Genomic DNA, 13287 nt, shown 5'->3' with positions numbered 1-13287 from the left:
TGCCAACAAAGGTCTGGGCTAGTCAAGGCTATGGTTTTTCCTGTGGTCATGTATGGATGTGAGAGTTGGACTGTGAAGAAGGCTGAGCGCCGAAGAATGGATGCTTTTGAAATGTGATGTTGGAGAAGACTCTTGAGAGTCCCTTGGACTGCAAGGAGATCCAACCAGTCCATTCTGAAGGAGATCAGCCCTGGGATTTCTTTGGAAGGAATGATGCTAAAGCTGAAACTCCAGTACTTTGGCCACCTCATGCGAAGAGTTGACTCATTGGAAAAGACTCTGATGCTGAGAGGGATTGGGGGCAGGAGGAGAAGGGGACAACAGAGGATGAGATGGCTGGATGGCATCACTGACTGGATGGACTCGAGTCTGGATGAACTCCAGGAGTTGGTGATGGACAGGGAGGCCTGGCGTGCTGTGATTCACGGGGTCACAAAGAGTTGGACACGACTGAGCGACTGAACTGACTGACTGACTGATGGAAAGGCAAATTAAGGTTATCTGTCTTGAAGCTGTACTTAGCTGGCATGATTTTGGTGGGACAGGACAGAATTATAGCCATACAGGACATTTCTTCATTTTGACATTCACTGCTAACAGACTTAAAAGTAGATTTAGGTGAAAGTGAAATTGGTAGTCGCTCAGTTGTGTCCGACTCTGTGCGACCGCATGGACTGGAGCCCAGCAGGCTTCTCCGTCCGTGGAATTCTCCAGGCGAGAACACTGGAGTGGGTTGTCATGCCCTTCTCCAGGGGATCTTCCTGACCCAAGGACTGAACTCAGGTCTCCCACATTCCATTTGAGCTACCCAGGAAGATTTAATTGAGATGAGACCTAATGTACAGTATGCTGAATACAGTTAATAATGCTTCTGTATACTTGGAATTTCCTGAGAATAGATCTTAGGTGTTGTTACCACACGTTAAAAAAATGGTAACTATGTGAAGTGATGGATATATTAATTAGCTTGATTGTGGTGATCATTTTTAATGTATGTGTTTACAAAAAATGAGAAAAAAATTCACTTTATCTTTTTAAAAGATTCTAATTCCAAACCTATGTAAAGGGTACTTTCTATGCCAAGATTCCTATCAAATGATTTGTCTAATGGAAATCAACTCCAAGTTAAATATGACCAGGCTCTTTAATGTTACCAAAATATATTACCAAATTAAGAATTAAACTAATCCTAAGTGTTCTGCCTCTCTTGTGATGAAGGATGTTTAAGATTCTTTGCCACTGAAACTTCATTGCCCCCAACTGCATGTAACAATTTCAAATCAAAAGAAAGGTAAGAAAAAATAACACGAAAATATTTAAAGAGGAAACAGGGAATGAGGAGAACTGTTGTCCATCTTATCCTTCCAAGAATTCTCCTCTCTGTGTAAAGAAAAGAGGGCTCATGCCTTTTCTTTAAAGCTGCCCAGGTTTTACCCATCAAAATTAATCCCTTTGCTCTCTAGCCTCTCACATTTTCTTCCCACATTTTGCTTTTACTTTTTAACACAGACTAACCATAATTCAATGTCTTGAATTATGACAATTTATTTCATCTAATTCCTCCTTTGGATGACAAGGTCTTAAAGGGACAGAGACCTTATCTTAATTATCTTGAATCCTATGTTTAATCACCAAGAAAGAATGCCACTGTGTTTGTTGCTACACTTATTGTGTTTGTTGCTACTGATATGCTGCTTTTAATAAAGTGTATTCACTTATTTCATTTGTCTTGTCTTCCCAACAAGATTAAAATTTAAGGCAATTAAAGCCTATTTTTGTATCTCTTCCTTATGTGCATACAGGTAATTAAGTATTTATTTTACTGGGAGCAATCTGCTTGTATGCTTCTTCTTTATATAGTTATATGAACTAATTTATAAATTAAACCCTACATCCATAAGTAGTAAAAGTGTGTCAATCTCTAAGAATCACGAAGTTAGGGAAAAAATTTGTATTGTTAGCATTATACTTTAATCAGATTTAAAAATCTGATCAATTGGTTGAAGGAGAGAACGTCCAGGTTCTACCTTTTCTAAAATAGTTATCTCTAGGAACTGTCAGCAAGATGTTGATAAGTAGAGTTGTAACTCTGCGTGGACTGTGGACAGTCAATAATATGTACTTAGTTGCACTATTGCAAAATGGGTGTATTATCCAGGTACTCACACTTTTTTGGGGGGGATACATTTTCTTTTATTGTTACTTGATTTTTAAACTTTGTTTTAACCCTTTAAAAACTGCTTGTGACACAATTTGCCTTAAATCCATTCAAAGCTGTGTATGTTTTCCAATTAAAAAATTACAATTTACACTCTCCAAAAACACTACACAAATCTATTGTATACAATTCCATTTGTGTACCCGAGTACACAAATCCATTGTTATTTTGGAAGGTATGACTTGATTATAGAAAATGTTTTCAAAGGAACTTTCCAGCTTGCTGTGTCATCTTCCTGAACACTAAATTCCTATTTGCAAAGTGCAGATGATAGATACTATCTGCCTCACAAAGATATTGTGGAAATTAACTGGGAGGGCTTCCCTGGTGGCTCAGAGGTTAAAGCGTCTGCCTGCAATGCAGGAGACCTGGGTTCAATCCCTGGGTCGGGAAGATCCCCTGGAGAAGGAAATGGCAACCCACTCCAGTATTCTTGCCTGGAGAATCCCATGGATGGAGGAGCCTGGTGGGCTACAGTCCACGGGGTCGCAAAGAGTCGGACACGACTGAGCGACTTCACTTTCACCCAAATGTATCCAGCACCGGGCCTGGAACAGACAGACACTCCAGAAAGAGCACCTTCTATCCCCTGCCTACTGGAGGATGGTTACAAGGCAGGTGAATATTTTTCGCTAAGGGCCCAATTATTAAAATACATTCAAGTGAAACCTTTCCCCACTCCTCACCCCTACTCTCTTCTTGTCCATTAAAGGAAGAAGCATTTCCTTCTGGAAATCTTTTTAAATTAACAGAGCATCACACTAAATTACAGTATTTCAATACATACTACGGGCTTCCCAGGTGGCTCAGTGGTAATCTGCCTGCCAATGCAGGAGACGTAGGTTTGATCCCTGGATTGGGAAGATTCATGGAGAAGGAAATGGCAACCCACTCCAGTATTCTTGCCCAGGAAGTCCCATAGACAGAGGAGCCTGGTGGACTACAGTCATGTGGTTGCAAAAGAATCAGATACAACTTAGCAACTAAACAAAAACATATTATGCTCCATGTATAAGGGCCTCTATGTGAAAGGTACACTGTCATGGTATGATAAATCATTATCATACGTTCATGTTTTATTTGTACTTCATCTTATTAATCATATAAAATGTAAGTTCATATGCCTTATTTATTTAAAATGTACGTTCACATGCTTTATCTATTACGCCGTAAACACTTTACGAGACACAGATTTAATATAACTAGCAGCTTCACAACATCTGGTTCAGCAACACATTCAATAAGTACTCAAAATTATATTTCTGAATAAACGTCAAAGTGACAGAACACCTCTTCACATGAAAACCAGAATACATACAAATACTGTCACCCTAAATACTTTGCACATCAAGGTAGAGCATAAACAAATGCACGAAATATGAATTCAATGATATTGTTAGTAAATATTTTTTTATAAGTGTGTCTATTTATCTTAAGCTTTAATTAGATAGAAAAATAAGGAAATTAAAGACTTTTGAAAAGTATTTCAGATACAGTCTATAAACTCTCAGCGTGCTGCAAAAAGAATTGCTATAACTTGAGTTTACCTGGTTTTCAGCAGAGCTGTAAGGCTCTCAGAGTTGAGTTGCTGCATCAAGGCCTCTCTCAGTGTTGGGAGCATGGACAGCACTGTAATACAAACAGAAAATTAGAAAGTTCATGAGTGACAGGACTGCCTTCACCGAGAAATGCACATTGTTTTGGGCTACATGACAGAGCTAGCAAATAATGAGTGTCAGACGGGAAGGTGAAGGCTGGAGTTTTCAAATAAATTTTTAATAATAAAAACTAGTTACATACTAATAAATCACTTACCTGCTCACACAAAGCAAAATTATGCATATACCTATTATGATCACAATTACATATAGAAGAAAAAATGGGAAGAATTAATTCCCAAATCTTAACAGTGTTGGTCTTTAACCTATGGACTATGGATAATTCTTTATTTTTGCAGATCTTTTAAAAAAAATGTTTATTTCTGATTTAATAAAATGATCTTTTATCTTTAGCTGTACCTTTTGCTTCACATTTCTAATTTTAGAAAACATTTAGTTATTAAAATTACTACACACAGTGGGCTTCCCTGGTGGCTCAGTTGGTAAAGAATCTGCCTGCAATGCAGGAGAGTGCTTGCAATGCAGGTGACCTGAGTTCGATCCCTGGGTCAGGAAGATCCCCTGCAGAAGGAAATGTCAACCCACTCCAGTATTCTTACCTGGAAAATCCCATGGACAGAGGAGACTGGTGGGCTACAGTCAGTCCATGGGGTCACAAGAGTCGGACATGACTTAGCGACTAAACCACCAACCACCACCACAAAGCGTAGGCATTTGCTATAACCTAGACAAAAGCGCATCAGGCTATTAATAGAAACTCAGAACTGCTGAGATGTAGTTTTGGTTTTGACAATGGCTACTGCCTGTAACTCTAAATACCAACATGTTGTAGAAGTGTAAACACATAAATTTAAAGTGAATGTCTAACACTAAAGAAGCAATGAAAACAATATGAAAAAATATCAGAGATTACAAATGCTATATTCTAAAAGGGAAAACTTTAGTGTATGATTTTTACTTCTTGACTAGGCAGGACATTATAAAATCCATGTTAATTTTTTTTCTATAGGAAGTTCAGCTTCTGACCTACTCTAATCCTTTACTTCAGCGCTGCACTCTGTTGCTTCAGCATATTTCCTCAAGGCACATGATTAAATCACCTAACCTACTGAGACCACTAGCGATAGCAGGAGCTCAGAGTCAATGTAAAATGTAGTTTCTTAGTGTCCATGGTATATATATCTAGCCTAAGCATGATATTTTATCCTACCAAGAAAAAGCACTGCCAGAGTCCTACATTTAGGAAATGTAGTTAGTAGGAAACTTTAAAGAGTATGGGGTATGATGACATGATTTAAGAGAAATCTCTTCAGTAATTCTCTTATCTCGGGAGAGATAAGAGCTCCTGACTTCCCACTTGAGCATATTCAACTAAAGACAAGGCTATTCTTGTCTTCCAGGCATCTGTACTAACACTGAACAAATATGTTTCTGTATGGAGTTGAATACAGCTTTTATGTCCTGTTTTAGCCATCCGGCCTCCATGATAAACGCCCCTGGTGCAACCACAAATCACAGGACAACCCTTCACCTGCCTTGAATCTGTGCGACCCTGAGCAAATCATTTAACCCTGTGCCTCAGTTTCCTCATCTGTGAACTGAGGGTGACAGTGGGTCTACCTCACAGGACTGCTGGAAGGGTTAAGGATAAAAGGCATTTAGGACACTGCTTCTTTACATATGGAAGTGCTCAGTAACTGTTAGCACTTTTTAATATTATACTTATTTGGCTTCTTCTGACACATTCCAGTTTGTATCTCCTTAACATGTGAGAGGCAGAAATGGACTTGTGCTCTGACTACCACAGAGCATGTTATATAACTACCTTTGAGCCGAACAGACTTTACTAGTGTAGTCTAAGAGTAAATTAATATTTCCAGAAGTCATATCCTACTCTGTTCATAATAAGCTTATGCTCACCTAGAATTCCCACTCTTTTCTCATACATCCTGCTTCTAAGCAAGTTTGGATAATCCTGACTCAGTACAATTGACTTTTAATGCAGAACAATTCTTTTATCCCAGTCTATCACTTAAATGGGACTAGACTATTCTGTATTCCAAAACTTCATTTGTAGTGTTAGTTACACATCCAAGCATTGTGTCATGTGTAAATTTCATGGTCATTCTTTACAAATCTTTAATAAAAATCATGAACATGATAAAGTCAATGGGCAGGGTACAGAGGCATTCCACTAGATGCTATCTTTCAAACTAGGACCAGCTTCTTATGTTAAAAACTAATTATATTTACCTAAAAGCACTAAATTTTTCTAGTATGTTCATTACCTCTTACTCAAAAGAATAGAAATTACTTATACAATTTGTAACCCCATTATCAATATACATCAGAAAGCTAATTTCGAAATTTTTTCAGTGAACCTATATTTTGGCTTTTAGCACCATATTTTAGTTTTAACTGCCTTATATTAGCTATTTATTCATCTAACGGGTGTGATGGTCATGGAAATGTGCTATCCACACATTTTCTGCTGGGAGGAGCCATAACTGACTGAGAGCTCTAGCTGCCATGTCTCTGGATGTAAACTGCTCCCAGACAGGGACAGTTACTTAGTGAGGATACAAAAGCAGGCCCACTTCTGAGGGACTCCTCTACCAGAACTCTTCGGCTTCAGGACTCCCGATTGGCCTGTCAAGATTTCTCAGAACTGTGCTGTTGTCAGAGTCTCTTCTTACCCAACCTTCCTTCCTTTGCCCATTCTAGTCACAGCATCACACCCGCACCAGGGGCTGAAGGCTCTCCTTGGTAGCTTCTGCTCCCCGCCTCTTATTCTGCAGGGGTGTCCTCCCAGTCAGTCTCCTGTACATCTAACTGCATCTGAGCTGTGCTGCTCAGAGCACTTAAATTGACACAAGGGTCCATATCAAGCTGAGATGTATTTTCAGACCCCAGAAGTTAGTTTTTTCCACTTTTTAAAAATTTGAGTAATAACTAGAAATGAACTATTCTTAAATTAGTCATTACCAGTGGAGAGAGGGAAGAGGAGGAGGGACATTATAACAGTGGTGGGGGGGGAGGGTTATTATGGGATTATATGAAATTATGTATGTGAAACTTCTGAAAATTATAAAGCACTACAGAATTTAAAGAATCTCTCATTCAAGAGATGAGATTTTTTTTTTTCCTTAAAATAAAAGGAAAGGAAAAATGGAATGTTCTTATTCTCTAAAAATTCATTAAAATGCCCTTGGTAGTACCACTATGTTGAAAGCTAAATACTGATTCAAAGAAATACATAATTTTTAAAAAGTTGTTTGTTACCGAGCATTTATTACATATCAAGCAGTTTATATAAATTATCTCATCACTTCCTCATAAAATATTTATGAAGTGCGTTTTATGATGATCATTTTACAGAGAAAGAACTACATTTAGATTTGCCCAAAGACACATAGACATCACAAGCAAAACTAGGAATGGAACCAGAACTGCCTCCACCTTGAACCTGTGCTCTTACTTACTGTACCTTATCTGAGTTGCCATTTTATATAGCATTTATGATTAATTTTTTCTTTATAGACTGAAGTATTATTATTTCAAACATTAAAAGCCATACTATGGCCACAACTAAATGTGTCTCTTAACCTTCTTAATTCCAGTCTCTTTATCTGTCAAATGAGACTAAACTAAAAATAAAGTTCTTCCAACCTTGAAAAAAAAATTCTACTTTTAAAATTGAACAAAAAGAACCTACCTTTATAATTTTTTTCTAAATTAGTTGTTCTTGAAAGAAGGAAGGATTAGACTTTAAACAACAAACAAAGAAAAACAAGTTTGACATGGATTTGAAGACTAATTCTTCAAGGAGTTAAGAAAAATATATCACAACACCTTGCCTTCTTCAAATATGGGCAGCTGATTTTGTCACAGCATCCTTCCAGGAGGTTTCTAGCTCTGGAGATTAAATTATTACCACTGATTCACACTGGTTGAATGTATACTACTGTGCTAGATGGACAGTTCTGCAGATGCCTCTGTAAGTGTAAGAAACGGGAGTCTTGACTATGGCCTACATGGCCAGAGCGCAGCAGGGCACTCCTGCAACCTCATCTCCTACCACACTTCTTCCATTACTCATGCTACTCTAGCTACACAGCCTTTCTGCTGTTTCTCAAATACGGGAATAGCCAAGCTTGTTTCCACCTCAGGCATTCTCTCCATTGTCCCACTTAATTTCTCCTTAGAGGTAAAGAGGCCTGATTCTGTTGGTTGCCCTACCTTAAAGAGCATCCCCACCCCTCACACAGCTCATTCTCCTTATAAACAGTTAAAGCTATTAACCTGGTGTTTATCATCATTTTCTCCCACTAGCATATAAACGGGCTTCCCTGGTGGCTCAGACAGTAAAGCGTCTGCCTGCAATGCAGGGGACCCGGGTTCAGTCCCTGGCTTGGGAAGATCCCCTGGAGAAGGAAATGGCGACCCATTCCAGTACTCTTGCCTGGAAAATTCCGTGGACAGAGGAGCCTTGTAGGCTATAGTCCATGGGGTCGCAAAGAGCTGGACACGACTGAGCGACTTCACTTCACTTCAGCATATAAACTCTGAATGCCAGGTCTTTTTTTCTTCAATTGCTCACCTTATGCTTCCCCAGTACTGAGTATTTGCTGGATGAATAAAGAAAATGAATAAACTAGCATTTATGTTGCATTATTAATTTACATTGATTTTTAAAATCCACATTAAATGATGTATTTCAGTTAAATCAGGTAAACACTTGCTAGATTTGTCATTTTTGCCTTTTCCTCTAATTTTGCTCCTGGAGATATGTAAATTAATATAAATCATCAAGAAACTTTACACATGTATAAATATTTCTCTGTCTTACCTGTCATATTGCAAGTCCTCTGGTTGCTTTCAAAGTGATACTGTCGTCGTGCCTGGGCAATGTATTCTGCAGCCTCCCTTTCTTGTATTTCTCTGATTTTCTTCTGTCCATATTTTCCCAGGATATATACTCCTAAAATTATTTTCAAAAACAAGTTAGTATACTAATCCAGTTTATTAGAGTATTAAAAATTCCAAATGGTATTTTTAACCCAAGTTTTCCAAATATAGGGCTTATATTAGTGAAAAGCTAAAAATCACAACTTTTAAAAACCTAAATTAAAGAATTATATAAAAATTGCAACCTAAAGAAAAAGAAAAGGAGATTGGCATTTTAAAAGTCAATGGCAGATGGGTACATAAAGATGAAGTCTGAAGAAACAGAAAGGAATTAAGTGTACAAAGTCAGGCGATGCCTTTAATAGTGAACTGGAGATATTCTAAGTGTCCAACAAAAGGGAATTGTTTAAATGCATTATGGCCTAGCTATACAATGGAATCTTACAGCTATTAAAAACCACATTGCTAAATAGTTCATGACTCAAGGAAATATCCATGTCATATTGTTAGACAATAAAATAAGATACTGAAAGTTTTGCTTTTTAATATAAGTAGATATATATGTAACAGTTGGATTTTAATTTCTAACAATGATCACTGCTGAAGAGTGGGATAGTGGGTGACTTTTTTTCCTTCTGCTTGCTTCTCTATGGTTTCCACATTTTCTTCAATCAAAATGTAGTATTTTTAAAAATATAAGAAAAAATTTTAAAGGAAGACTAAAAGAAAGGTAGGTAGTCAGGCAGACATGGAGAACTAGAAACTTAGGCGAAAAAGGGAGGGGGAAGACTGTACAGAAATTCCTAACTTATAACAGTATAAAAATATAGGTGGGGTCGTGTGCCTGTAATTTACTTTAACACATTTTAGTATAGACAGTGTAACATAAATGGGCACATTTTGGTCATACCCTGTGGGCAATCAAACGTCCTGGCTGGTAAAGTGAACACTCTGGCATGGTTAGTTAGCATTTGGTCAAAAGCCACATTTCAAGGTGTAAGTACTTAAACTAACTTTTACCAAGCACAATAAATATCAGAAATGGCTTTTTACAGATTAAATGTTTAAGATACTGGGTTAGCTAAAACATTTTAATAACATTCATTTGAACAAGAATACACTAACCTAGCAAATCCTTCACCTTTTAGGAATAGATAGTTCAAAGGATTCTTAGACAAGAGAGTTAACCAAAAGGCCAACAAAATCCTACATTGAGAATATTGTTGCATTTGCTTCCAGTAAATCTTTTATGTGTGTTCTATTGCTGCATCAATAAAGGACACTGGGATTTCAATGAATTTACAGACCAAGTAATATACTGTTTTAATCTATGCTTGCTAACAGATGTTTTAACGTGTGCCAAATTTGTTTCATAATAACTTGGCAACAAGGTTGTAGGAAGTAACTAATCCTCACCTACCTCCAACTGTCTGTAGCCTTCAATACGACAAGAAGAATATAAGGATTGTATGTGAGCTCAGTAAATGGATTTGATGTTTGTCATCAGTGGGGAAGAGACAGTCTAGGAACGTCAAAGTGAATACATATCCTGAACTATTTTCACCAATGTAAGCAATACAGATGAACTGATATGTTATATATCTTAAAAGTCATAGTTCAGTGAGAGTATGCGCTACAAATAATTAGAAACAAAGTGTGACTGCTTTTGTTTGTATGCAAATAAATGCATTTTACTCATCTGTAAAGAATAAATCAAAATTCACATACGGCTCCAGAGCTACCCTTCTCATAACCCAGCCTCAATAAACTGATGGCAGTGCCATAATACTAACGGAATGAAGAAACTGATTTATGTTTCACAAAGTAGCTGTTTGACAGGCAACTCTCACATAACAACTTCTCAGTGAATTGCTTTTATTTGACTGATGGCTAAAAATTTTGTGTAACATAATTATTATTCCTCAAACAACAGTAGTGTAAAATGAAATGCTGCAACGACACCCCTTGAATAGTTAAGAATTTTCTGGAGTAACAATAAATTTGATTGGTCTATGTGCTTTCCTGAGGAGAAGGTCCACTGCTTTTATTAAATTTTCAAGAGTGTCTGATAAAAGTACTTTAGGGACTACAGTTGACCTTTCAACATCTCCAGGGTTAGGAGTGCAGAACATTCCCTCCAGAAGTGGAAAATCTGCATGCAACTTTACAGTGGGCCCACTGCACAGTTCTGCACCCTTGGATTCAACCAGCTGAGGATCTGCAGTGCTGCAGTATTTACTGAAAAAATCTGCATATAAGTGGCCCGCTTGCGTGCATGCATGTTCCCTCACTTCAGCTGTGTTTGACACTTTGCAACCCCATGGACCATAGCCCACCAGGCTCCTCTGTCCATGGTATTTTTTGAGCAAGAATATCGGAGTGGGTTGCCATTTCCATCTCCAGGGGATCTTCCCGACCCAAGGGACTGAACCGGTGTCTCCTGCATTGCAGAAGGATTCTTTACCGCTGAGCCACCAGGGAAGCTCCCTATAAAAGGTCTAGCACAGTTCAAACCTGTATTGTTCAAGCTCAACTAACTGTATTGTCTATTTGGTAACTGTAGTATATGGTTACTAAAGCTAAAAGAATAAATTATTATGGATTGAAGAGTGTCCTACGCCAAATTAACAAGTTGAAGCCCCAGTATTTCAGAAAATGACATTATGTGGAGATAGGGTCTTTGTAGCCATAATCAAGTTAAAAGGTCATTAGATGGGCTTGATCCAGTATGACTGCTGTTCTTATAAAAAGGGGAACACTGGACACAGACATGTGTACAGGGAAGATGACATGAAGACACAGGAGGGGAGAGTTATCTACAAGCCAAGGAGAGGGGCCTGAAACAGATCCTTCTCTTATAGCCCTTAGATGGAATAAATTCTGACCTCCAGAGCTGTGAGACAATAAGTTTCTCTTGCTTAAGCCACTCAGTATGTGGTACCCTGTTATGGCAGCCCTAGCAAACTAGCACGCAGTGTTAGCGTAAAATTCTATAATCCATTCTTTCCCTTGAATTAGCATTGAAGTAAGTCTCTACACAAGGACTAATTTATCCAGCTTCTCATTCTCAAAATTCATAAATTCTGGGGTTTTGTTGGTCAGATTTGTCTCCCTAGGGAAATAAGAATGAAGGCAGAGAATTCATTGCCTAAAACATGGAGCTCAGGATCTATACACCTGACTTGCTGCTTGAATTCTGGTCTGAAAGAGATCAGACACCGATAGCCGAGGCATCAACGAGGTAGGAAACTTTGAAGCATGTCCCATCTTTCTGGATTTAAATTTCTTCATAAAAATGAAAGATCTGGATTATAGGAGCTTTAAAATTTCCTTAGTTATAAATAATGAAAATTCATTAAATATCTCAAAAAATAAATGTAAAATGTTTTGAGGTTTCCTTTCAGAACACGGATGGCAAAGCAAAATGTCTTCTAGTCTTTCTATATCATGAAGTGAAGTGAAAGTCTCTCAGTTGTGTCTGACTCTTTGTGATCCCATGGACTGTAGAGAATTCTCCTGGTACACAATTGACGCTCAATACATATTTGTGCTGAACATCCCCTTTCCCATGTTCCCTTCTCCTCTGTAGCTGTGACTCCAGGTGATTCTTCAGTGGGGCTTGCTGAACACGACTCTCTCTCTATGCTCCCACAGACCCTCCTCTGCCATGGTACTCTGATACGATGATCGCACTACTTTTGTTTATTTCCATTTCTGCTTTCTGGACGCACCATGAGTTCCTCAAAGTCAAGAAATGAGTCTTATTTCTCTGCATCACCTGAGTTGAAAAAGTGAGGCTAGTCACTCTCATTCAAATGTTTGTTGAATGAATGGATGAATTAATGAAAAACTAAAGAAACCAAGACATTACAGGGATTAAGATATAAATTATAAATCAATGATCTGAGATGTTTATAAATCAGCAAGTGAATACATATGAATTTGGTTGTTCTCTGCAACACTTTTGCTGGCATTAAAGAGAAAAAAGAGAAAGTGTTATTCGCTCAGGCGTGTCTGACTCTTTGGGTTCCCATGGACTGTAGCCCACCAAGCTCCTCTTATCTACGGGATTTCCAGGCAAGAATACTGGGGTGGGTCGCCATTTCCTTCTCCAGGGCATCTTCCCAATCCAGGGATCAAATCTGTGTCTCCTGCACTGCAGATGGATTCTTTACTGTCTGAGTCACCTAGCACAGAGGTTTTCAAAGTGTGGCTTGGGCACTCCCGCAGGAGTACAATAACCTTCTAGGGCATCTGTGAGTAAAGATTATTTCTGTAATAACACAAATGCTCTTTGCCTTTTTCACTCTCATTCTTGTATGAGTGAGTGTACAGTGGAGTTTTCTAAAGACTACAGGACAGTGAGTATTGCAACTGACTAAATGTGCAAAGAGATATAAGCCAGACAGTAAAGAGATCGTAAAAATGTAAAACAATGCTACTTTTCTCACTTGTTTTCTGAAAATAGTATTTACATTAATATGTGATAGATTTACTATTGTCATTTTAAAATAATTACTATTTCAAAAATACTCTGGTTTT

At 38.0% G+C, this 13287-nt stretch overlaps 1 protein-coding gene across 1 annotated transcript in view; it reads right to left on the bottom strand.

Annotated features, from left to right (window-relative positions):
• The window catches only part of PEX3 (peroxisomal biogenesis factor 3), a 33387-nt gene that overhangs the window by 16660 nt on the left and 3440 nt on the right, over positions 1-13287 (bottom strand). The window contains exons 2-3 of the mRNA XM_010851461.1: positions 8687-8818; positions 3766-3847 (exon numbers count right to left, since the gene is read on the bottom strand). Of these exons, the coding sequence (XP_010849763.1) occupies positions 3766-3847; positions 8687-8818 (214 nt within the window). The remainder of the gene's footprint in view (positions 1-3765; positions 3848-8686; positions 8819-13287) is intronic.

This window comes from Bison bison, unplaced genomic scaffold (genome assembly GCF_000754665.1).
Source record: "Bison bison bison isolate TAMUID 2011002044 unplaced genomic scaffold, Bison_UMD1.0 scf7180017864303, whole genome shotgun sequence".
In the NCBI taxonomy this organism is placed as follows: domain Eukaryota; kingdom Metazoa; phylum Chordata; class Mammalia; order Artiodactyla; family Bovidae; genus Bison; species Bison bison.
The sequence above is the reverse complement of the archived record's forward strand: the minus strand, read 5'-3'. Positions and strand labels throughout refer to the sequence as shown.